General features: G+C 42.1%; 1 protein-coding gene across 6 annotated transcripts in view; it reads right to left on the reverse strand.

Annotated features, from left to right (window-relative positions):
• The window catches only part of LOC145356298 (uncharacterized), a 106,544-nt gene extending 81,958 nt beyond the window's left edge, over positions 1–24,586 (reverse strand). For 3 of the 6 annotated variants that reach the window (XR_013889114.1, XR_013889113.1, XM_080208877.1), the window contains exon 1: positions 23,980–24,582. Coding sequence is in view for 4 of the 6 variants with exons in the window: in XM_080208877.1 (XP_080065003.1) it covers positions 23,980–24,429 (450 nt within the window). In the remaining 2 variants the exon portion in view is untranslated. Of the gene's footprint in view, positions 1–23,979 lie in introns of all 6 variants that reach the window. The other 3 variants (XM_080208876.1, XM_080208878.1, XM_080208879.1) reach the window with 3 other exon arrangements.
• Positions 24,587–26,734: the final 2,148 nt, after the last annotated feature.

Raw genomic sequence — 26,734 nt, forward strand, 5'->3', positions numbered from 1 at the left:
CTTCACAACTAATGAAGTAGTTTAAGTGGTTACGATGGTCATGTAGCAAATACAGGAGCTTGTGTACAGCAAGTTTACAAATAGCAAACCAAGCCAAATCTTCAACGATGCTGATCAAGGAATAAATGTTGGACAGGACTTCCTGCTTCAGTAGCACCACATGCAATCCAAGAGCAAATGGGGTTTTGGGATTAATGTCTCATACAAACACCAACACTAGTGTGGCACTTCAACACAAGTCATTGTGCTGGGGGTGCAAAGTTTTGTGCTCTAGTTTCTTGGGAGTGGGCCTTGAATGCAACTTAAAATGCATTTCAAATCTGAAATAAAAAAGTTAGATTCCAAAACATGCAAGGTTTTATGGTTCAATGAATCTGACAAATTTCAGGGATCAGTTTATACCCTTGCAAGCCACTTCCTATTCTAATGTCCAAGAGGATATATCCAGCATTACTGTTGAAACACAGAAGCTTGGATTTGTGTTTAAAAGCTAATAGGTTAGTAGAAACAAACTGCTTTGTGGTGCCCCTCAGTACACTTCATATCCAAAGCAAACTTCCACACTAAAAATGAGACAAGACAAAATGCTTCTCCCTTTCAGTGCTAACCTCAACTAAAGCACTTCTGACAAAGGAGAACAAAAGTGAAATCACAGTGAAGCAATATTGTTTAGTCATGATTCAGAGAGCAACTGCTGCTATTCAAAGCACATTGCCATTTATGGTTGTGCTTTGGTTTCACAGCAGATACTGGTCATCCCTGACCAAATTACTGCTGTCAAAATGAGGAATCACCACAATGTAAATAAGCCATTCTATAATCACCCCCATGGGCTAGCACAAGTGTAAACCTAGCCTCTGGATGCCCAAATTCAGAATGTTCACACATTCCAATATTGTGGGGAGCAATATACCATTATGTGCAGAAGAAAATACGTATCTTTTAAAAAATATGCTGGACTGCATTCTCATGCATTATGAAGTAACTGCAATTTTTGAAATATAGCCAAGATAGAGTATTTGTCATTTGCCAATTCCTCAAGGGGGAATATGTGGGAAAAGGAGGAAGAAAAAAAAATCACACCCAAAGCTCCATTTTAAATGGATACAGTATGTATGTATACACAGCTCCAGAGCCTTGAAATTCAAAATCAATCCCCAATTAAATATGGGAAATCATGGCCCCCTAAATTCGCCCACCCTTCTGTTAAGGATGAAATAAAAAAGACAAATAAACCAAAACTGTTCCACCATGGACAATAGACTCCAGGAGTTACATAAAACAATGGGTTTCAGACCTTTTGTATTTGATGGTTGTCTGAAACGGATGACATTTTCTGGTCTAACACCACCTTAAATTGGAGAAGGACTTAAGGTCACATGGGTAGGCCATGTTTGTTACTCAAAAGATAGCAGCAGCTGCTCTGGGTCAGATTCTGCCTGCCCCCCTCCCGCCTCCCCCCCCCCCCCCCAAACAACTGAGCACTGACCTCCTAGCAATTTTAAGCATTACAACTAATCTTGTGCTCTTAAAATACCTCCACTTCAGCTAAAATATCATCAATTGGGAGAGGCCTGCTACAGAAGACAAATTCCAGATTGTATTATGTGCAAGAGACATCATGAAATAATCTGAATTTGCAGGAGTATGATGCTTGAATCACTTCACTGGGGCAAATCATTGAGGGCAAGCAAATACATTACCTCAAAAGTACTTTGATCATGAAAAAAGTCAGTGACAAAAATAATGAAGTACACTTGTACACGTCAAGACAGCCACAGAACCACTCCACTATGGAATGCTGCACCAATTAACATCTGCTCTTGATCTGATCTGTTGCACAAGGGTCAGTGTAGTCAGTATGCTTAACTTTTAGTATAAAGCATGTTCAATGACAGAGGGACTTAAAAATCAGTATAGGAATACAATCATGGAGAAAATAGCAACTGTATTCCAAATTCAAAAAAGGTTAAAAAACCAGTACTTGAGTTGAGATTGTAAGAGAAACATTTAGTGCATCTGAGTCAATAGCAGCTTCAACAAGGATTGGTGCAAGGACATTATTTTGAATGGTGAAAGTTTGTACAGATATTAATCTAGACAGGGAAAACTAGAAATAAATGGCATCAAGCATGGGAATAGAAAGTGTCGGGAAAGTATCAACCCAAACAGATTTACAAATTCTACAAGAAAACGGTAGATACTAGAAATGTGAAAGAAAATGCTCCCACAGATGGTAGTGGTTAGCACTACTGCCTCTCAGCTCCACAGACCTGGGTTCAATTGCAGCTTCAGAGTTGATAGGTGTTCTGTCCCTCTCGAGGTTTGAGAAGTGGCAGTTGGTAATTCCTGTTTTTTTCCCCTTGCACTCTCTTTTATACCTGTGATGACGTACCAATTTTCTTAAAATAGGGTTGGTCTGATTTTTTTTTCCAAAGGGTGGTGAATCTCTGGAATTCTCTACCCATTGAAGTGGTGGAGGCTGCCTCGCGAAATATTTTCAAGAAGCGGGTTGATGGGTTTTTGATAAGAGAGGGGATTAAGGGTTATGGGGAGAGGGCTGGAAAGTGGAACTGAGCCACGACAGATCAGCCATGATCTTATTGAATGGCGGGGCAGGCTCGAAGGGCCAGATGGCCTACTCCTGCTCCTATTTCTTATGTTCTTATGTTCTTATGTTCAGGTCACTGTCTGTGGTTTGCATGCCCTGTGTATCCCCTGCATGTTACAGATTCCTCCCACAGTCCAAAGATGTACAGGTTAGGTTGATTGGCCATGATAAATTGTCCCTTAATGAGGGGGAATGTGCTGCATTACAGTAAAATGGTGGACGGGATTGTGGTTGGTACATGTTTGATAAGCTGAATGGCCTTCAGTACTGTAGGGATTCAATGAAAGCTGCTGCCAGATCAAATTTTGCAAGCATGTTACATAATTTCAACAGGTAAGACTCCATTATAGTTAGAGAATCCAGTAGTTTCATTATTTTAGCCATTCATGCATCCAACTTAGTCTACACTGCTTTCTGGGGCACTGCTAAAAGTGCCCAAGATGACAATAAGCTGAGAACAAAATTGAAGTGGGGACTTAAAAATTAATTTCCTCAGTCTCCTCTTCCCATATCTTAAAGCCACACTGGCACCAGAACAGTGATAGTAACAAGTTCACGCATCAAAAATTAGTAAAATACTTGGTAGTTTTGCTCAGTTTGAGTACTGCTCATGACCCATTCAGCTTACATTTCCTTCCTTGCCTCCCTCTTTTCGATGAAAAGCTCAAACCATCTCCCATTTGTAGCCATCTGGGACTTGAGAAAGTTATTCTAAAATGTTGTACTGATTTAAGATTTGTCATCAGCTTCAGGACAGCAGTTAATAAATCAATCACACGATAACCAGTTAGACTGTCATACGAGAAATGATTTCAGAATTCCTATACAGGCACCTGTAGTACATATTGCATCATTACTAAGACCACATCCGTTAGGTTGGATCAAATCCAAAAATACAAAAAAGCTTATTCTGAAAAATATCCAGACCATCTGGTTTCTAACCCTCTCTCGCCTGTAGAATGAGAGATGAGATAAAACCACATTAACTTTGTTTTGTGATCATTTTACCTAAAATACTTGAATGACTCAGTTGTTGCAGACACTTAGCTACAATTTTATTCTATTCCAAATCAAGTCCAGTTGAGTTTCAACAAGTCAAAACATTCTTGACACAAGCTGCCAAGACAGGGCTTCACCTCCTGTCTTGGGCTTGATCTACTGATCCAAGCTGATGAGAAAAGATGCTCCAGATATTTGAATCTTGATCTATTTAGTTCACATTTACAAAATAATTATACAACTATACACACCAGCTGGTGGATAAAAACCAAAAATGGTAGATGGTGTGGAAAATGCAGTGCAAGCTGCAATGTGGTCAAGGACAGTCAGGGTGGAGTTGATCCCCCTGCCAAAACAGGCTTTTTACAACAGTTTAATTCAACATTTTACCTTGCTGTAATGGAGGTCTAAATGAACAGGTCTTCCTTTCCAGAGAAAATGTCAATCTACATAGAGCAAAAAACATGAAAACATTCAACTTCCATTAAAAAAATTATTAAGGAAAGCATTTCATTTGAGTAATAGTGCCAGGTTCAATAATAGATTGTCTGTTGGTAGCTGTGACTATGCTTGGAGCAGATTACAAAGCAAGCCATTATTTAGAATACTGACAGCAGCTGGGTCACACTGCACATGTCCAGACATATAAACAGAACACAATTTTCTAAATGCACAGCAAAATTAAGGTTAATCTACAAAACAGTCTGCTTCTTTTGCCTTTAACAAAAGCACCATTTTGTAGAAGACTCAGCTTTAAGTCACTCATAAGCAGGTGGTAGCAGTAGAAGCAGGGGGAGGGGGGCACCCAGCCATTGACCCAGTGAGCCGTCTGGTTAGACAATGCAATATAACAATCTTCCTGCACAAAGAATCCCAATTCTCTAAAGGACATGACTTCACACAACAATCCAAAATCAGCTAAGAGAGGTTCCTGCTTCCAACAGCTCCAGACCAGCCATGAGTCTTTCATTCTCCATTCTGAACAACTGGATTTCCTGTCAACAGCATTCTTCCAATCAAGTGGGGTTGGGGAGGATAAATCAACTAGGTCACCATATGTTCCAATAATTAATCTACGCTTGTTTTCCCTTCAAACCTAGCTACAACTGATTTGCACACAGGAATAGAAGCAGCACCAACCTGTAACCAGAGTTAGTTCTGATGTGTGAGCTGCCTGTAATCAAAGGCATTGGAAACAGATTTTTCAAACCTCTGGTTTTCCTCAAAAAGTAACTTGGAACATTATATGCTGTTGCACTGCTATGTCCATTTTCCATGAACAGAGTGACTTGTTGATCCAAATACTCAATCTTAGGCAACTTAACTGAATATACACACCTTGCTCATTCCTGAAGTAAACTTTGAGGCAACATTCCACTTCTATGATAAATACACCAATGAAGTTACAATTTAAAACATCATTGTATTTGCTTGCTGGTTTATATTTGGAGTTAAGAAAAAGTGTTTGTTACTTGCAACTGATGTCATGCAAGAATATATACAAAGTACAGGCACACATTAAACTTGTTTCTTCCCCTGCCTCCACTGGATTTGGCTGGTTTAAGAAAAATATGGCATTAGATACAGTTGATTTAATGCATGAGAATTGGTTCAATCAAAACAGCGGCATTTAATTGTGGCATGATCTGCCATCCCAATGCTGCTATTTAAAATTTAACCATCTGCAATGATGTGACATCTTGAGTAAACCTTGCAAGAGTAAGGCTTATTGACATAAAACACCACTTGATTTGGTACATCTCTACATTTGATTCAGTCTGACAGGTCCAATTAGTTCAAAAATATTAGCACCTTAATCCTGACTACATCTAACAGTTTACCATCAGTAAAAATGATATTCTTAAAATAGGTCAAGACATTTCATGCTTCTACTACAGAGTGAAGTTGAATGTATTAATCTGCAAGACATGGGAAAGGCTGATGTCCTAGGAGAGCAGAAGCATAAAAAAATTACTGCAGCACTATATCCTGGTAAATCAATTAGCAACTCAGTTGGACATCTGGAGGATGTGATCACAAAAGTGAACAGGGAACTGGATCAGCCATACCCAATGTCCAGTGCACATAATCCAGTAGTCTATATTTTCGTAAAGCAGGCATTCAAATATTAAAAGTGCAAAGAGCAACTAAACTGATCTTCACTGCTCAACACTAGTCATGCTGTGATGGAACACCTGCATTAGCTCAAATTGCTGCAGTTGCAAGCTAGACACTAAAGTAACGCAAAAGCAAAATCTGCTGATACAGCAAGTAGAAAAATGCTGGAAATCTTCAGCAGGCCAGATAACTCTGCCAAGCTCCCAACAAGTGTTAGGGTTTCAGGTCTTGTGACCTATTACCAGAACAGTTAGTGCCTGTAGTCCACACTATTCATAGAATAGCCAATAACAATTCAAACTTAGTGAAATGCAACTCCCAGCTGCACATGAATAAGATTGGCCCACAATCTTAGGACAAAACGATGCAGCCTTAAGCATAACCCACATTTCAGTAGCACAGTTAGCTCTGCTGCCCCTCATTGCTGGGAACCCAGGTTTGATTCAAGCCTTGGATGACTGTTGCTTGTGTGGAGTTTGCACATTTGCCCCATACCTGTGGGTTTCTTCCCACAATCCAAAGATGTGCAGGTTAGGTGGACTGGCCATGTTAAATTGGCCTGCAGTGGCCCAAAGTGTGGACCAGATAGGTTAGCCCTTGGTAAATGCAGAGGGGAGCGGAGTTGAGTAAAATGCTTTGAGAATTGGTGCAGGCTTGATGAACCCTAGTGGCCTGCTCAAAAATAGTCAAAAATCACTGTTTCTGGCATAATATTGGATAAAAGTATGACCATTCACCAGGACTTCAGTAGAAATCTGCTAGGCTCTCAAGTGAGCAGCATGACCTATTTTAACATTGGTGGGAATCTAGAGAAGCTGCAATGCAACTACAGGTCAGTTTCAGGTTTGTTCTGAGTGAATTAGTGAACTCTCCAGCATCAAGGCTGGAATTTAAACCAATTTCTCTACTAATCTCCACTAGTCAATACAGGAGATGTTATTCATAATCCACCTCCAAGGACATTTTGGGCTCATCTCTACTTGTGACCAGTTTACTTCCAACTTGTAAACAGTTGGGAGATATACAAGCACCAAATTAACACTTAAAACAAATACTTCAGCATGTCATCCCTATGACCACAAGCACAGTTAGCAGGAGTTGACACCAGTTACTAGGCACTGGAAACCACCAAATTTAACTGCTCTCCCACACTTCAAACAGCAATTACTGAGAAAATGAGTGGTTTAATTAATAACTTTTTTCATCTTTTAAGATTGGTAGAAAATTTGTCAGTTGTCAGGGAATGAGATGAGTTTTAGACATACAGATGCACCTTCACACTAAAAATATGTAGGACTTGTGTTTTGGAAGTTGAATTACTTGAGCAAATGTAACAGATAACAGCTCATCTGTTTGGAGTGAAGGAGCAATTGCTGTGCCCTTTTAAAAGGCAGGCTTATTGATAATTATACTAGTTCAATTAGTTTGAATATACGTGAGCATAAACTTTTGCTAGGTTACGAGCAGAAGACAAATACAGATGACATTAACTCCCCCATAGTAAATGGCTTAAGGTTGTTCCCTGTTACTCACCCTATCACTAAAGCACCTCACAAAATTATCCCCAAATTTCTTTCGCCATTTGACTATTGTACTTGTTATTTGCACAGAAATATTCCTCCAATGATCTTTTCTATATTATCTAGCCATCTCAAAAACTGCAAGTCATTTCCTCTCACCCATCCATCCTGTTTCCAACTTCAGAACCAAGTACTTGCAATCTCTTCAACTCAATCTACAGTCATTTGTGCAGAGACTTGTGGATCAGTCCTGTCTCCATGGCTAAAACATGACTGCTCAGATTGTAGTGAAATCAAATTTGCTAAATTGTTGCACCTTACTGTCAAAAACATTTAATACAGCAACAGAAAACAAGTGCAATTCTCATACCAGTTTGTTCATTTTGCCAAGGCTACTCCCACCTCTAAAAACAAAGCAAAAAAGTATACTGCCTCCACCCAACAGCCCTGCATCTGTGCTTTATCAGTGATCTCAGCAGAAACCAAATGTTTAGTTTTAAGTTACAAGGCCACAATTTAAATGCAAATCTTACCAAAGTCAAAGAACATGAATACCAGTAATGACAAAGCTAGTTATATGAGTTACCCCAATTTGAAAGTCCTCAAACCAAGTGGTTTATCCACTGTTTCACAATTTCTTGGGCCTGCCACTTATTTCTGGCCAAGTTGTCCTTCAACTCTAACACATAGTGTAGACTTCTCATTCAACACATGCATTGCTAGAATCTTAATCATAGCCACCTCCTGGTTCCAATATCTTTCAACTGTCAAGTCCTATATCTAAAGCATTCTTTTCTCAACTAGGCTATCTCAGAAGTTCAACTCACTACAATGCTAGAGCTTTTAGCCAGTGTAATGGAATTTTAACAATTTGTGGGAGAGAAGGTTGCTGCATTGTTTGTTATGAACCAATTTTAAACTGCTTGGAAAACTGAGCCACAGCCAAGACCTATGATGAGCTGGTGGACCAGTGACCTATGATCTCTGGGATTGTTCATGAGCACAGATAAAAGCTATGGAAGCAAAGTTTAAACTTAGCCACACTAAGCAATTTGCAAATTTGGGAGGGCTGGAGTAGCTGGCTTTCATGATCTTGGACAATCAACTTCCCATCAAAGCCAGACTGGCCCAAATGCCATTTACACTTGAGTGAAATTGTTTCATTGGAAGAATGCTACACAGACTTGGCAGCAGCCAGATCAGTGTGAAGCCAGTGGCATAATGCGCCAAGGATTGTCCAGAGCACAGAAGGGCGTGAAGCAAGCAACCTGGAACCTTAGCTCTGCCTTTGGCACTCAATGGCATCTCAAGTGTGCCTTTAACTGGCAGAGCAGTACTGTACCTCCAGATCCTTGCATCTCATGAGACTGACCCAGAAGACCACCTGAGGCAAATACTTGAAGAACCAGCCCAAAAACAGTCACACTCAAGACAGGAACAGTCAGTCCCTGCCTTATTTGAAAAGGTATACCAGTCTTTTCAGACTAATAGTTCAAATATAGTAATAGGGACCCGAGGAGAGTTAGTAGCAAATCCTCAGACGCCGATCACTAGCAAGACTACTGGGTGGCACGGAAGCAGCGTTCAGCACTGCTGCTTCACAGCTCCAGGGACCTAGTTTTGATTCCTGGCTTGGGTCACTGTGGAGTTTGCACATTCTCCTCATGTCTGTGGGTTTCCTCCAGGCACTCCAGTTTCCTTCCACAAACTGAAGATGTGCAGGTTAGGTTGATCGGCCATGCTAGAAATTGCCCCTTAGTGTCCTGAGATGTGTAGGTTAGAGGATTAGTGGGCAAAATATGTAGGGGTGTGGCCTCAGAGGGATTGTGGTCAGTGCAGACTTGATGGGCTGAATGGCCTTGTGCTGTAGAGTTTCTAATTTCTTCCTTCTAAATAAAAAGACTGGTGAAGGTAGATTGTCATTTCCTTAAATGCCCAAAACTATGTTGACATTCCTATATGCTTTGTTTTTCCCCACCACAAGTAAAAAAATGTCTCCAGGAGTGAAGACTCTACCACTGACCCAGGCCAGAATAACCATGCTACTCAAATGACATGATTGAGAGCAGTCATTAGGATTGCAAGAGCTGTGAGCCCCTTTCACATATTAGCTCATGTATTCACAAATTGTTAAAAACTTCAAAAGTCAGGAGGCAATGTATAATTCTCAAATGTTATACAGAGAAACTTCATCCACATGAGATGATGTTCCTCCATGTTGAACAAGCTCAAGCCAGAGGTAGAGTAAGTGGTGCCCATGAGGAATTTGAGTAGTGAATGTGTTCATGGTTTAAAGATTTTTAATCAGCAAGGAAACCCAAGGGTTACAGGAGAAGGTGGGGAAATGGAACTGAAGGCAAGCACCTCAGCTGGTTGGATAACATTCCTTTGCAGTGATTGCTTGTTTTTCCCCCAATCACACCAACAACATTTCTAAGTGGAACTAGTTTCTCTGTTGAAGAAAACCCAAATAAAAAATTGCTTGAAACAAATTTAAGGGATTATAATCAGAATGCTCTAGAATTATTCAAGGGAAACATTCAGGCCAAAAATGTGGTTTCCATGTCCAGATCAAGTCACCATGTACATGCTCTGAATTTGATTACACAGTTCATTGAGAATGAAGACAGTGAGCATGTTCCCCATTTCTTCAAGGGCAGGAATTAATTGAGCCAAACCAATGTTTGTGGCCAACCTACAAATACACAAAGCAAAACTGGTAGTTCAAAACCTGGAAAAGAGTTGTTCAGAGTAATGCTTCTTTTTGTCACTACTTCATTAAATTTGAGCAGAAGACTCTAGGATGAAGTCAAGTTTTTCTGGTAAAATATTGTCCAGATGCATTGTACATGAATCAACTAAAACTTACACAAGTCTGGAATTAGTATCCTGACCAGAACAGGTGGCCATTCAGCCCACCAAGTCTGCACCAACTCCGAACATCCCACATGGTTTAGCCTGCTAATTGCCCTAACCCAGACACTGAGACAATAAGGGGCAATTTGACATGGCCAATCCATCCAACTTGCTCACCTTCTGGACGATGGGAGAAAACCAGAGCAAGCCCATGTAGAGATGGGAGAATGTCATGTCCCTGGCATTACAAGGCAGTGCCAACTACAATGCCACCATGCTGCCCATTATTTTATCATGGACATTATATTTTGTCTATGCTCTGTCTTAATGGTTCAGCATTCAAGCAGAGTATAACCACCCATTGTCTGGATCATTTTAAATAACCAAATTGCTTCAGTTTTCCATGCTATTTAACACAGACCTTCATCCTACTTCAGATTTGCTGCACATTGTTCAGAGTCACAGAACAGCAAGGACCTTCATGACAAGGAACATGAAGGTCACTATACAAGGCAAGGAAAACAAAATGTTTATTTATTAGTCACAAGTAGGCTTACATTCACACTGCAATGAAGTAACTGAAAATCCTAGTCACCATAATCTGGTACTTGTTCAGGTACACAGGGACAATTTAGCTTGGCCATAGCACCTAACCAGCATGCCTTTGGACTGGGGAGGAAACCCACAGACATGGACAATGTCTGGAGTTTGCACAATGACCCAAGTGAGGAATTGAACCCAGGTCATTGGTGCTGTGAGGCAGCAGTGCTAACCTTTATCTGGCACCAGGAAGGAGGACATAGACAAGAGGAAAATAAGCAAAATAAAAAGCTCTAATGCTGTGTCTTTGATTTCTCAGCTAAAGTTTGACTCCTGCTCACTGATGGAGTGCTGTATTGTTCTGTGATGCTTTTCCTGTTCAAGTGTCAGAGGCACACTACAAGTTTACATCTAAAGAACATTCCCAACCTCTGCACTAAAGTAATTACCATCTATAATGTTCTGAGAAACAGGCACTACAAGTACAAAGCAAGAGATTTGCTTTGTTATGTGTACAGATAGAAAGTGAAGTGTTGTTTCTTGCTTGCTGTACAGAAAGCATACCAGAGTATATTGAGCAGTAGGAAAAGGGGTGCAGAATGGAGTTTTACACAGTCATGTGCTATCCTAGCACCATCTTGGATTTTGTGACCCATACCCAAAATTTGACTTGTGGGCTGTCTTCAGTTTCCATTTTAAAATTTAATTTCAATTGGGGTGAAGGGAGAGAATTTGATAAAACTGAGAATGCACTATTTTAATTTGTGTAGTGGCCAGTCCTGTTCATTGAAAAATCATTTTTTCAAAGAAAATGGAGACTTGATTAGATTAAACTTGCACCTACAAATCCATTAGCAGAAATTGAACAGTTTTGGGCTTAAAGACAAAATGTTATTGTACCCAGGAAAGACTATTAGCACTGTGACTGACAACTTGAGTGAATTTTTCCTAGCCCACCCATGCAGCAGTGAGCAAGCTCCCTTTTCCAAGCTAATATTGGGCCTGAATATCTACCATGGTAACCACTGTCAGATGGCCAGGTCAGGAGCTGTATCCTTCCTCACCCAGGCCTGCCCTGCATTTTGCTGGAAGCCTCCAGGGCTGCAGTGTCAGCATGAGTGAAGCCACATCCCTTTTCACTGCACTAGCTGTCATGAAGTTAAGGGTCCCTGAGGAGCCAAGTGTACAGAGAGTCAGGTTAGGTCCATGGTTACCCAGGTATTAGATGACTTTAAGAGTCAGAATGATTTGAAGTCTCATTAGATACAGAGTGTTGGAAACTCAATTCCAGGGCCATTTCCAGTATATCAAGGTATAACCCCCCCCACCCCCAAACAGAATGCCTGTGAACTAAGGGTGCAGAAACTTCCAATGTGTAAAATGTTACACAGCAGAATAATGGATACACCAGAATTTGGAACTTGCTATTTTCCACTCAGTCATTTGGCAAAATACTGACGAGAAATTGCCTGCATATTCCAGCAGTCAAAGAACTGCAGAGGAACACTTCCAGCATTTGGTGAGTGAAAGTTCCAGGATACTTTAGGAGCAAAGACGACTTGCAAACAGTTGGAACTTAAATAAAATCAGTTGCATCATCCTTGGTTCACATTTAAGGGCAAAAGGCAGCATCACCACACAAGTCTGTACTTAAGGTTTAAAAATCTTTGCTAAGAAACAGATAGCTGCCAAATTTAAAGGAACATTTCATCCATCACCTGCTTATGTGATTAAAAACATCCTTAATATTACTATTTTCCCCCTCAAAACATTAAATACTTACTTCAGACTTTCAGTGAATGTCTTTAATGCTAGCACAAGAATACCTAACAAGTAAACTACTAATTTTTGTAGAAAAACTTGAAAAATACCCTTGCTAATGGAGGGGGGGGTGGGAGGAGGAGAAGGAGGAGAGAATCATAAGGGTTAAGGTTATAATAACAGCAAGAGTGCAGAAGCAGAGTAACTAATAACAGGTGGCCTGGAGACAGGGCAGCTCAGTAGAGAAAATATCTTGTTTCAGTCTTACCATGAGAAGAGCCAAACTTTGCAGATTTTAAAATTGGAAAGAAACCAATTTGTATTACAATTCATATAACAATTAAAATTTGACCATGTACTTTTACAATTTAGTATTTTTGCAAAATACCTTTGTGCCCATACAGTTGGCAAGCTAAAAATGTTTCAATTTTGCAATGTTGTGTTAGTTTGAAATGCAGCTATGTTTCTAATATCAAGCCTTGATATTTGAAGTTATTGATTTCAAAAGTGTTGATTCAGTTCAAGTATTAACTTAAGGAAATCAGACAATGACCAAAATAATTGTTAAAGTTAGGGATAAGCACTTCAACTGAATTAGGCACAGTAATAGATTTGTTGGGAAAGAAACAAATGAAATCTCTTCCTAAAGGGTAGTTCAAGCAAGCTATTGATAGCCTCCACCCAGCATGTAACAGAATGTGTTCACTGAGACAAAATTTTGATCTTCAGTTTGAAGAGTTTTTGTTAATCAGAAGGAACTCCACTAGCTAAAAAAAATAGCATTTTGCAGCAAAGGGGAACTGTAACCTCCTGCATGAACTTTATTAAACCTTGCAGCTCATTTATTCAATGTTTTATTGTCACCCATGCTGACGTGCACTTTAATAAACTGACCAATAGTAGGAGGAGGGGGAGGATCAAGTCTAGTTCTTGTTTCGACCTTCCACACACCAGTCTATGCAAATTGCTCTCATCACCAGGTACCCATGTTTGATTCTAGCCTTGGGTCAGTTTGCACATTCTCCCTTTGTCTGCACAGGCTTCTTCCAGGTGCTCTGGTTTCCACCCATAGTCTAAACATGTGCAAGTTAGATGGATTGGCTATGCTAGATTGCCTCTTATTGGTGTGGACACAATGGCATATATGGCCACCTCTTACACACTGTAGGTATTCCACAAATCATTTTAGCTACAATGATTAGTGCAGGATATCAATTCAACTCTTGGATTCCTTGTGCATTCAAATTCTGCTAAGTGTATATTCCCAATATCACCACCTCAAGTTATGCCTCCATTAACTGCAAAACTCACCTTAATTTCCACAAACTCAATAGCATCTTTAAAGTATCCTCCAATTGGCATCATAGTTGCTCAAATCTTCACTTGTTGCATTTCAAGCTCTCATCTTCATGAAAAAAAGGTTAAAATTCTACAATGTAGAAGGCTGTCATTTGACCCCATTGAGTCAGCACTGACATAATCCCACCTAGGCCCTTGTCCCATAACCCCATCCATTTACCCTGGCTAGTCCCCCTGACACTAAGAGGCAGTTTACCATGGCCAATCCACCTAACCCCCACATCTTCAGACTATGGAGGAAACTGGGAGCACCCACATATACTTGGGGACAATGTGCAAATTCCAGTGACCCAAGCCAGGAATTGAACTTGGGTCTCTGGCACTGAGTCAGTGCTAATCATTGTACCACTCCTGAAGTGCTTTCTTTAAAGAAGAAAATGTATTGAGAGACAAACCAGTTTGTGGAATGTCAATTATTTCAAAACAGATACAATGAGGATAAAATTGGAATGCTTTGGAGGTCATGAAAAGCACCAAGTAAATTCCACACCATTAAATCAAGTTGTTGCAGATACTGGAGAATCTCAGCACCTCTGACAGCATCTGAGGAGATAACAGGAGGTATAGTCTGGATGACTGACCTTGCCACAAAGCAAACCCATTAAGTCTGGCTGTAACTGTTTTCTTCCAATCTTTTACTAGAAGGGAGATGAGATATGGTGATTAAATGGATAACGCCCTTCGATTGTTTGGGTACTGGAAAAAAAAAGCAACTCCATTTACTGGAAGAAATCTTGCTGGGCAATGGGATGGGATGCTCAATCTCTCCAGCCTATATTCAGTTAGAATCAAAGGCTGACTAGGATTAGGTAAATAGGAGCACAGGGGAACTTTTTTTGGCTGTGTTCAAGAACAGTTGTGTAGTTGGTTCCAACAAGACAACATTGTTAATTGTTCACTTTGGATGTCAAATAAAGCAGCCAAGATTTTCACACTGCAAAGAATATTGTGCACCACCTCCAGTGTATGACTGGATGTCTGAAAAATATGGGGATGTCATTGTCTGGGTTGTGCTGCATGTTAGATACTGACTTATGTGAGCATACATTTGCATGCAAGGCCCATCAGACCACTCAATATTACACCTGAAAGTATGCAAGGCTGAACTGTAACCTATATAATGCCAAGTATATGTGAAGCATTGTCCTGGACTTCTAAATCTCTTACTTTTTAGAGATATTCATTCATTCTTGGGCCATGGGCATTGCTAACTGATTGCTGGACTGGGGTAAACAATCAGAAGTCTCCCAACACCAGGTTAAAGTCCAACAGGTTTACTTGATAGCAGCCATTAGCTTTCAAAGTGCTGCTCCCTCACCGGGACAGTTAGTGACACTAACTGGTTAGAGATGTGCATCATCTCCAGCCAGGACAGTCAGTCACTGTCCCACCTGGAGACAGTGCACATCTCTTTAATTTGTGCTTAACCCCCTCTCCACTCACACTGTCTGTACCTTTAAGGTATGATTACCTGTAAAGGCTTGCATTCCAACCATTTTGCAATTTGAGTTTGTCTTTATATGCCCTGTGTGAACAGAACTCCCACTCACCTGATGAAGGAGTAGCATTCTGAAAGAAAGCTAGTGGCTTGTGCTATCATAAATCTGTTGGACTTCAATCTGTTGAGACTTGAATATTGCTGACTGGCTAGTATTTATAGAATCAACTACATTTGTGGCTCCAAAATCAGACTTGATAAGGGCAAAGATTTCCTTCCCCAAAGAACATCAGTAACCAGATGGGTTTTTTTCCAACAATTGTTTCATGGTCATCAGCAGATTCTTAATACCAGACTTGTTTCATTAAATTCAAATTCCACCATCTGTCGTGGTGGGATTTGAACCAAGGTCCCCAGAACTTCAGCTGATTTTCTGGATTAACAGTGCAGTGATAATGCTACCATGCCATCACCTCAATTCAAACTTTCACTCTCCATTCAGCTGTGTTTTGTCCAACTGTTCAGAATTTACTAACATTCCAGTCATTATGAAAAGGTCCATGTGATGTGTTGTCACCTGGCTTTAGATGGTAGCCTCCTCAATCTGCCAATTCTGCCTACTACGCAACTTCAAGACTTGATTGTTCAACATCAAATTTAACCAAGAATACTGAAGGAGTCAAAAATTCCTGTTAGTAACAGGCACAACGCCTCTGGGCCAGTTTTCCAAGCTGCTCCCTCAGGCCACATTCAACAGGGCTTCAATTCAGCCAACCATTTGATAGATTCAGAGCTTATCAATATGCTGTGTCACAAGGATCACAATCCTTCAATTCTGAAGCCTACACTTCCTTATTCTCTCTCCCCTCTGCCCCCCCCACCAAACACCATCAGGGTTGACTTGTGCTTATTGGTATCAGAATTCTGTTGCCCACATCTCCCCAAACATGTCATTAAATCAACAAGAATTGAATTCAAGCTTCAAGATTATGAACAGTCATAAAAGAGTTTGGCCTTTCAAGAGTCAAATTATTTTGTGTGCACATACTTCAAATGTCCAGTGTGTTGCAGTTCACAGCCAACAGGTACCTTAGCAATTGAGTAGGCCAAGAGGAAAAAAAACTAGAAACTAAATTAGTAGGATTATCCTTTTTAGATGGCATTCCAAAAACATCAAATCCATTTAAAAAAAAGACTGGGGAGTGTTGTGTTAGAAACATGTCTTGTAACTTCAACTGATAACCAGATCAGAAGAGTCTGAAATCACTAACATGTGACTCAGCTTTCTGCATCATGAGTCAGACATTGGAGTTATTCCTTAGTGCTGAGCATGTCATCTAAACAAAGAATACACTGTCCAGCATTTTGGACAAAGATGATTAGTTTTTTTTTTAAAAAGTTCAAACATGGGGATTTCTAAATGTTAACTACATGATGGATCAAGCACCTATCATTTGATAGATAATCTTGTTACTTAAATGTAGATCATCAAGCCCAGCACTTCCAACCTACAGATAGTCATACCCCAGATGTACACCACCTCCAGCCCCAGATGTGCTTGGGGGAAAACTCACCATCATCCCAAACTCCTGAACAATGCCTTTGATTCCTGTACCTGGAACCCTCTACATTCCCCAACTCCCCAGTGGGGACTCACTGGCCACCCATTTTGCCCCCTCAGCTTCTCAATGTGGCTTTTGCACTTTATGCATTAGTTTGTCTGCCTGTGACACTTTTGCATATGAGGAAGGGCTCCAGAACAGAACTGCAATGCTTCACACTGCACCAGACCAGGCCTCAAGCAGACAAGAACAGACTGGCAATCTGCTGGTGATTGCCACTCAGGACCAGCCTTTAGTTTTAGCTATTAGCATACATACACAAATACAATGACAGAACCTTCAAAACATGGGTCAGCCTTGCATATCTACACATGCACTGGAACCCTAAAACTCAACGTGACAAACATGGTGAAAATTATCTTGAACAAATCAACCAGTGAGGCTTCCTGAGTGGCTTCTCTCTCTCTCCACCTGCCTAAGTCACTACTGCAATTGACCCTGAACACAAGAACATAAGAAAATAGGAGCAGGAGTAGGCCATCTAGCTCTTCGAGCCTGCCCCGCCATTCAATATCATGGCTGATCTGTCGTGGCTCAGTTCCACATTCCCACCCTCTCCCCATAACCCTTGCGAGGTACAAAAGATCAATGCAAGCACAGCTACAAGTGCTCTCAAAGCTGCCCAAATATGCTGCTAGTCAGAATCTGACACACCCCTGCCCCACCAGTAACTAACAATAGTGCTCACTGAGGCAGAATTTTCATTTCTTCCAATTCTTCCTACAATCAATCAGTAGAAAAAATATACTGTAAAGTGCACAGTTAGATGCAAGATTTTGCCAGCCTAATACTGAAGGCAGCTTTGTACGTGGAGCATGTTCTTAGTTAAGACTGCCAGGATCATTTTAAAAACATCAATTTACAGCCAGAGACCCTTGTGTAAACAAACTGAATGTGGTTTTCAACTGGGCTGCATGTCAAATATGGCTGTCACATGTTAAACAGGCAGCATTTTGACAACATACTGGTTTATGTATATTCACACCCTGCCAGACTTCCCAAATCTGATGTGGAATGGAGCAGGAACATGCCATGTATTTATGAAAAAATTAGGACATGTTTTACCCATTCTTTAGCCTACATTTTAATACATGACTTTTTCCCCCCCTTTGTTTTCATTTTTGGGAAACTTGGATAGAGTTCCTTCATTTTTGAAGACATCAATTAGTGGTGATAGGGTGAAGATGGATCACATTGTGAACAGATCAAGTAGGACAATAAATTTAAAAATCAAGGAAAAATTCTGCCCCCCCCACCCCACAATTTTAGATACAGGATTGCAATTCAGTACCAGAGCACAAAACTAAGGTTGACACTCAGTGCAGTAGCCAGTGAGTGCTGCAATATCAAAGTTGTCAGCTTTAGGAATTAAACATTAATCAGGTCTCCATTTGTTTTCAAATGGATGAAAAATATTCTATGGGACCATTTTGAAGTGCAGAAAAGTTATAGAAGTCATGGAAATACTACAGTGCATAGAGGCCATTCAACCCAGCAAATCTGCAGACCACAATCCCACCCAGGCCCAAGCCCCACATATTTACCCACTAATCCCTCTAACCTATGCACCTCTGCACACTATTTTAGCATAGCCAATCAACCTAAACTGCACATCTTTGGACTGTGGGAGGAAACCCACACAGACACAAGGAGAATTTGCAAACACCACAGACCATGACCCAAGCTGGGTCAATCAAAACTAGGTCTCTGGAGCTGTGAAGCAATGTTAACCACTGCTATCATTCCACCCATGGTATGTGTCCTGATCAATATTTATCCTCGAACAGGGTCACCTCAAAAGCTTGCTGATGTGCAAACTGGCTGATGTTTCAGACAAATGACTACACTGCAAATAGTCAGAGATAACCAGTAGTTGCAAAAAGCACCATCTAAATGCTTTTTTTTGTACTTTTTAAAAGACATGAACCTTATGCCAGCTGAACATTGCATTGGAATAGTTAAAGTTAGGTCTCTCCCAAAGAGATCTGAAGCCATATATAGGGAATAGGAACAGGTCACACCCAGTCAACCCTGCTCTGCAATGCAAACAGATAATGGCTGACATACCTCCCATGCCATATTCCCCCTATAACCCAGTATCCCTCCAGAAATCCATTGATTTTTGTCTTGAACATGCCCATTGAATACAGCTGTCTGGTAGAGAACTCCATTCTGAAAAAATGCCTCAGCCTTAAAAATGGCATGCCCCTTGTGTATGCCAAGTTACCAACACAAGTCTTGAAGCAGGGAACAAGAAATCACTAGCCTTACTATAGAGTGCTATTTGGTCTGATAGAAAAGAGTTAATGGGCAGATAAGAAATTTGCACCTAGTCTGAAGGACAATATTTAGGGCCATTTCCAGTCACACTTTAGAACATAATACCATTGAAAAAGGGGAAGTTAAAGAAAAGATTGCTAAGAAATAAAAATCACTCCTATAGAAACTCTTGTGCATAAATGGCAACTTTTACTTAAGATTTAAAACCAGTCAACATCCAAGCCAGAGGGGGAAAAAAGTCTAAGTGATGATTTGTCACTTGTGCAAACAAATGCATCTTAAACCAAAAAACCATGTGGACCATTGGCTGCTCAGCCTTTCCATCTCAACCGCCATCAAGCCTTTTCAATTACCAGATCAACTTGGATGGTGTGTTGGGTGGGGGGCATTCACTTTTGGGATTCCTACCTGCCAATAGGGTTGTCAAGGCCCTAGAAGTTATAATTCATCTTCAGAATGCTACTGTGAACAGTCTAGTTTTTTTGGTGTGGGGGTGCTCCAGATACGAGTCCAACTAGAGCAGGCAAAGCTAGCTGTCTATCAGTACAGCAGTCAGCTCTGGTTAAAAACACTGGAGGACAGATTTAGTGATAGAGGGAACCAACTCCAAATGCATGCAAATATTTATTTTCCCCAGAGCAAAACAAAAAACAAGTGAATCCTACTTCACATGAGTAAGGCTTCAGATTTTCATGCTGTTTGCAAGGGGCCAAGTATAGATAAGACATTCCCACGAAAAGATTGCTTCCTGCCAAGGAGACCCAAAATAAATTTACAAAAAAGTTTCAAAAACTTCCTGTCCTCAAAGACCTTGGTGTTAACTATGATACTGTTGTACAAGCTATATGTACTTTCCCCAACTTCACTGGTTAGGATTGCTACTAATCCTCAACTGGTATCCTCACCCTCTTGTCTTGGCCCACATCTATCCTTCAGCAAGCTAAAAAGTGATCCCCACATTCCTGTGTACAAACTGGCTGCCATATTTCCCACATTCTATTGCAAAGACTACAAAACACTCAAGACATCTTGCAGTTGTGACAAGCAGTGGTTTAAAAATCAAGACCTGTTCAAAGGCATATAAATTGTCAGTCTTGTTTTGGGAAGGAAACAAGAAAGTGGTAAACCACTTAGTTTTACAGCATTTAAGAGCACCAACTGTGTTTTCACCATTTAAATTCATTTCTTGTCCTACTGAAGACTTTTAATGCATGAAAAATCATAGGTTATGCAGAATTCCCAGCAGGTGCTCTCAGCTGGCAAAGCCTCTCAATACACAGTTTGCCCCAGGCTCTACTAAGTTTAAAATTAGTGAATGATGGAATAGCATTGGCTAATTTCATACATTAGCAGCTACCTCAAGAGTACAGCACTGGCATGTCCCAAGTGCTTTGCAACCAAAGCCATAAAGGCACTGTATAACCAAGTTTTCTAAGTGGTTGATCATAAAATCAGGACCACCAACTAAAAACAATTTTTGTTGGAGATTGTTAGGCTGCAACTCTGGGTCTCTCAACAAAGGTTCCGAAATGTGATCATTAGATGGCAGTTACAAGAACAAGGGCCTTAAATGTTAGTTCATGGTACATTAACAGAACGCAATCATGAGGCAAAGTTGCAAGTAATTTGTGTTCCCCCAAACTCTTGCCTCATTTTCAAGTTGTAAAATTTCTGCTAACAATTCTCACTGCAAAGAATGAGTGCAAGAAATAGTAAACATATAGCACTAAATCCCAATTCTAATGTTCTAAGAATATTTGTAAATGTTTAAGACCTTGAAGCCTCATTCAATTAAAATCACTAGTGCTAGTCTTCCTGTCACACAACTCTTCAAAAGTGATCCAACTAACTTGCTGAAAGAGTGTTTCAGACTGAACAATATTTGCCTTTCCAATTACTTTTGCCACAACTTACTTCAGATAGAATATTCACATTTTGGGACCAATTTCTGCAAGTTTAAGTGACCAAGAGGCAGTTACTAAACCAGAAGAGAAAACCAAACTTGTTACATAGCCCAACATTTAGCCAAAATCCATTGAAATAAATCCAAGAACAGTGTTATTGACAACCAACATCAGTCACCTGCAACTCTTTGTATACATGCATAGGAAATATGTTTGTAAACATATCCAAAGAGACACTAAGAAGTCTGAACACCAGTTAAAGTCCAACAGGTTTATTTGGAATCAAGCTTCTGGAGTGCTGCTCTTTCATCAGGTGACTTACTTGAAGGAGCAGTGCTCTGAAAGGTTGTGATTAAGTAAACCTGTTGTTGAGACTTCTTACTGTGCCCCCAGCCCAACACTGGCATTTCTTCAACAATACTGTGCAGCTTTGTACACCTGATTCTTAATAATTGCATATTTGTGATTTGAGTCATTCCAATTCTGCTGTATTGGACACCACCAATTTCTCTCAAGGGAGAGAAAGCAGAAATGTGTCATCTTCTCCTAAATATTGTACATCAAATGTTTTAACTACTAGCGAGAAGTTTCTGCCCCACTTTCCTTGGTCCATTGTTCTCAGGGATCCTTCAGGGAGGTGGAGGAAAGCACACCCAATCTCAAAAAAGCCACAAAATTCAGCAGGGATCAAAGGATGATCAGAAACTCCAGCCAAGCTTTCCCTGCTTAAGGCAGCAGCATTCAGAACAGCTGCCAAGGCTAGTCCTCAGATTTAAGTTTAACTCAGCACTAATCAGAATCAGACAGGGAACCATCTTATCTGTTCAAGTGTGCAGAATCACCTTGGGAGTACGTGCTTCAGGATGTTGAGCCCATCTTATCAATGTAAATAATAGTCAGCTCAGAAAGAACAAACTCCCTAAGGCACAGGCAGCATACCAATAGCTGAAGCAGCTCCATTTGCACATCTATTGCTTGATGCCTGATATCTAACATTTGTGCACAGTTTGATACCAATCAATTTCATACATGCCCCTTATTCTCTCCAAAGGGGACAGAAGCACATTTCAATTTGTAATTTTAGCAATCTGCATCATCAATATACGTAGCCCACTGCAAGATTCAAACTAGGCTCTTTCATATCCTCTCCGCCCCCACAGAAAAATCCCAAGGTCAAAAGATTTAAAACAGAAATCTGAGTGATGACTTCAACTACAAGGATCACTTCCGTTGCAAAACTAGTTGCCTCAAAGTAAACAATTGGAAAATTACATTGAGGATAGACAATACACTGAATTGGATGCCACTTCCTCCCCCCCCCCCCCCCCCCCAAAAAAAGGGGTAAATGAAATCAAGCGTTTTTCTATCCCAAATAGGGATGCCCCTTCTCTGGGCAAACTATTCACTGTCCCAAGACTTGAGTCTACACAGGAGCTGACTAGCAGCTCCCAACTCTGGAATCCCCCTGCCCAGAGATCGCTCCAGATCTGTATACACAAAAACCCCACATCTCGATTGAGGCCAATTGTTAAAAGGAAAATAAAGGAAGATGCTGGAACATCGTTTTTTAAAAAAAAACACGATATCGCAGCAAGAGTTTTACTCCATCCGATGTCTAACATGGGGAGCTGGCTGCTCAAGTCAGACAAGAGGTCAAGCTGGCGCTGCGATGTAAACAAATGGTCCAACTCTTGCGATCTTCCGGGTAATAACATCTGGCCAGAAGTCAAAAGAAAAACAAAATCGAAATCTGAACTGATGCCCCAAGCTGCGGTCAACACAGCAAAGTGATATCACAGTACACCCCCTGGCTGTGTGTCTGGTGGGGGGTGGGGTGCGCCAACTACAGACTTCAAACTTCATTCTGTTTGGGGGCGAATCCTAATACAATCCCAGCCCCAGAGGCAATGAACCGAGCTCACTTCCAGCCGTCCATACCACCCCCCCCCCCCCCCCGCCAAACCAGGAAAGTGCTTCCCAACACTTGGTCCAGTTCCGTCTGTATTGGCACCGGGACCTGTCTGCAATGTCTGGGTGTGATTGGAAATTCCCCACCACCCAATTCCAGCTTGGAATCAAGCCCACCCCTTTTCTAAAAAAAAAACACAGGCACACAAAAGTCAAAGTCACCCTTGTAATTAAATATCCAAAACCACAGCACAAATGAAGGTGTTTTGGAGAGCGAAGCTCGCCTAGCACTCGCTGGACACAGTGCTGACAAGTCTGGCTGACTCAAGACAATACCCCCAGTCTCTGACTGTGGGGGGGGCGGCAGGCTTTGTCTGGGAGGTGAAGGAGAGAGAGTGGACTGGGTTCTGTCTGACACTGAGGGTGGGCTGGCTGTGTCAGTGTGCAGGGCTGGGGGAGTGCGGCATTGGAAGGTTATTGATCCAGTATTGGCTATGGCACTAGCCGCCTCTCGAATGCAGCAATGGTGCAGCCCAGATCCCTCCCTTACCCGGGGAGAGAGGGAGGAAGAAATCAGCCCCCTCCCCCCCAACCCCCCGACAGAGCCCGAGGAGGAGGGGGATAGGAAGAGATTATTTTTCACAAAAAACTTGGCCACAGCTTTCTGTTCCACGTCACCTTCAGTACAAGATAACCGTGTGAAAAGAGAAATTTCCCCAATCATTGCCGCCTTCAACCAACAGTTGTAGACACTCTGCCCTATTGCTAATAACAACTGCAGCACCCACACCCCCCCCCACCCCACCCCAAACCATACCCAACTGCAGCCCCCTTCCCGGTAAGGATTGTGTTACCCCCGCAACAGTCCCCACCTACTACAACCAACATCTCTCCTCCCCCCCACCACAAACCATTTCCAAATGCTCCCCCACCCCCTTCCCTCAAAGGCCATGGCCAAGTTCAGCCCCCAGCAGCAGTAGCTGCAGCCCCCCCCCCCAGCCCAGCCCACTCCACAACAAAAGGAGTGTTAATTCTGTCTCTCTCTCTGCAGCTCTCCCCCCACCTTCTGCAGCTTGTCCTGGGGCTGGCTGGGCTCTGGCTGTGATTCCTGCTCCTGGGGGCTCCTCTCCTCAGCGGGCACCGCTTCCTTCTCCTTGTTGGGGGTCGCCTCCTGTTTCTGGGGCTCTCCCTCTCCGGCGCCGATCTCCTCCACCGGCAGCTTGCCCTTGCTTTTCCCGGATTCTTCCTGGGAGGCAGCAGCAGGAGTAGCCGCCGTCTCTGCCTTCACCTCCCCGCCGGCTTCCCCCGCTGCTGCTGCTGCCTCCGCCGCTGCCTCCTCCCCGCTCCGCCTGGGCTCCCCGGCGGCTCCGCTCTGATCAACTTTGGCAGCGGCCGCCTGCTCCCCAGTGCTGGCAGTTGGGGCTCTGGACCTCATGTACAGAGAGGCGATGATGAGAGCCAGCACGGTGAAGAGCAGTGGGACAGCCACATACACATCCACTGCCACGTCCATATCCCTTCAATTTCCACTAGCAGCACTGCGCTTCGACTAACTCTGCTAACTCACGCTGCTGCTCCAAATCACAGATGGTATGTAAAGATGAATCGGATTTTAAAACGGATCGTCATTTCCTTCATCCCGCCCTCCCACTCTATTTAAAGGCTCCGCTACCTCCGAAAGCAGCCAAAACAATTGACCACTCTCCCTCCAACTCATTGAATTGATTGTCTCAACGCCTGGTGGCTCACTCAGTAATCACAATTAAGGCATCATCTCTCTCTTGCCCTTGAAATGTTTCCCTGTTTTCTATTCCCAAACATTATGTTTTCTTAGAAAAGAAAATCGGTGCTCCAACAATGACAGACATATGAACTGCCACTCGTATATGAGTGGTTTTGTGTAAGTCTTTTCCATGTTCAAAATATTCCTTTTTATGTAAGGAAGTGTAATAGGTCGCCAATAACTTGGTGACAAGATTACTAAAATCTGTCTTTGGTATGTAAATGCATTCCAGATAGATGTCACTTGGTGTGACATGGTGGCATAGTGGTTAGTATTGCTGCTTCATAACGTCAGGGACCTGGGTTCGATTCTTGGCTTGGGGTACTGTTCTTCCCATGTCTATGTAGGTTTTCTTTGGGTGTTTCTGTTTCCTCCCACAGTCCGAAAGTCGCGCTGGTTAGACCTCTTTTAGGGCAAACCAAATAAACCGACTCAAATTAACTCAGGGATGAAGTAAAAGGGGCAGCTCCCCAAAACGAGGGGGAACAGCCTGAACAGAAATACAAAGGAAACTTAAAACATCAAATCAAAATATGATTATCGGAGTCTGTAATGCACCCCAGCCCCTGCGGTGCCCAACAGGCGTGGAACACATCAACTACGCCCGCCGACACTGTATGCTCTCTTTCCAGGGACACCTGGCCCCGAATGTAGCCACGGTAGATGGGGCAGATAGTCAGGATGGATGATCCTGTCGATCGCCCGCTGCCTGGACCTGTTAATGGCGAGATTCGCCAGGCCCAGGAGCAGGTTCATGAGGAGATACGTGCTTGTTAGGTGCATTGGTCATGCTAAATTTTCCGTGAGTGTACCCAAACAGGTGTGGGAATGTGATGACTAGGGGATTTTCACAGTAACTTCATTGCAGTGTTAATGTAAGCCTACTTGTGACACTAATAAAAAGAAAATTGTAGTGGATACACATTTTGTGTAATTTTTTTTGTAAAGTTAAGAATAGAAAACATACATTGTAGGGACAATTGACATGCCTAATGGTGGTAATGTCACTGAACTCCTTTTTTCAGAGGTCTATAATACTTTGGGGCATCCCCTACTGGGGCATCTGGAGGAATGTAAATTCAATTCATAAATGTGAAGCTTGTCTCACATTGTCATTAAAACTAATGTTCTTTAGGGCAGGATCTGGAGGAGGGAACCGAGTGTAGGGTGTCGAAATTTGCTGATGACACCAAGATTGGGGGAACGGCAAATTGTGCGGAGGGTGTGGAGAGCCTGCAGAAGGATCTAGATAGGCTGGGCAAATGGGCCAGGAAATGGCAAATGGAATTTAATGTTGGCAAGTGTGAGGTGGTCCACTTTGGTAGGAAGAATGGTAAGAAGGACTATTACTTACGGGGCGAAAAACTGCAGCAGGCGACGGTGCAGAGGGACCTCGGGGTCCTTGTGCATGAGTCGCAAAAACCCAGCTTGCAGGTGCAGCAGGTGGTCAGGAAGGCGAATGGGATGCTGGCCTTCATAGCGAGGGGGATTGAATATAAAAGTAGGGAGGTCTTGCTGCAGCTGTATAGGGCATTGGTGAGGCCGCAGCTGGAGTACTGTGTGCAGTTTTGGGCGCCGCACCTGCGCAAAGATATTTTGGCCTTGGAGGGAGTGCAGAGGAGGTTTACTAGGCTGATACCGGAGTTGAGGGGGTTGAGCTATGAGGAGAGGCTGAATAAACTGGGCTTGTACTCGTTAGAGTTTAGAAGAATGAGGGGAGATCTCATTGAGACGTATAAGATGATGAATGGGACGGATAGGATAGAGGTGGAAAGACTCTTCCCACTCAAAAAAGACAGTAGGACTAGGGGGCACAGCCTCAAGATAAAAGGGGGGCGGTTTAGAACGGAGTTGAGGAGGAACTTCTTCACTCAAAGGGTGGTGAATCTCTGGAATTCTCTGCCTGTTGAAGTGGTGGAGGCTGCCTCGCTAAATATTTTTAAGACGCGGGTTGATGGGTTTTTGATAAGAGAGGGGATTAAGGGTTATGGGGAGAGGGCAGGAAAGTGGAACTAAGCAGCGACAGATCAGCCAT

Source organism: Carcharhinus amblyrhynchos, chromosome 21, assembly GCF_965287045.1.
Source record: "Carcharhinus amblyrhynchos chromosome 21, sCarAmb.v2.hapA, whole genome shotgun sequence".
Taxonomy (NCBI): domain Eukaryota; kingdom Metazoa; phylum Chordata; class Chondrichthyes; order Carcharhiniformes; family Carcharhinidae; genus Carcharhinus; species Carcharhinus amblyrhynchos.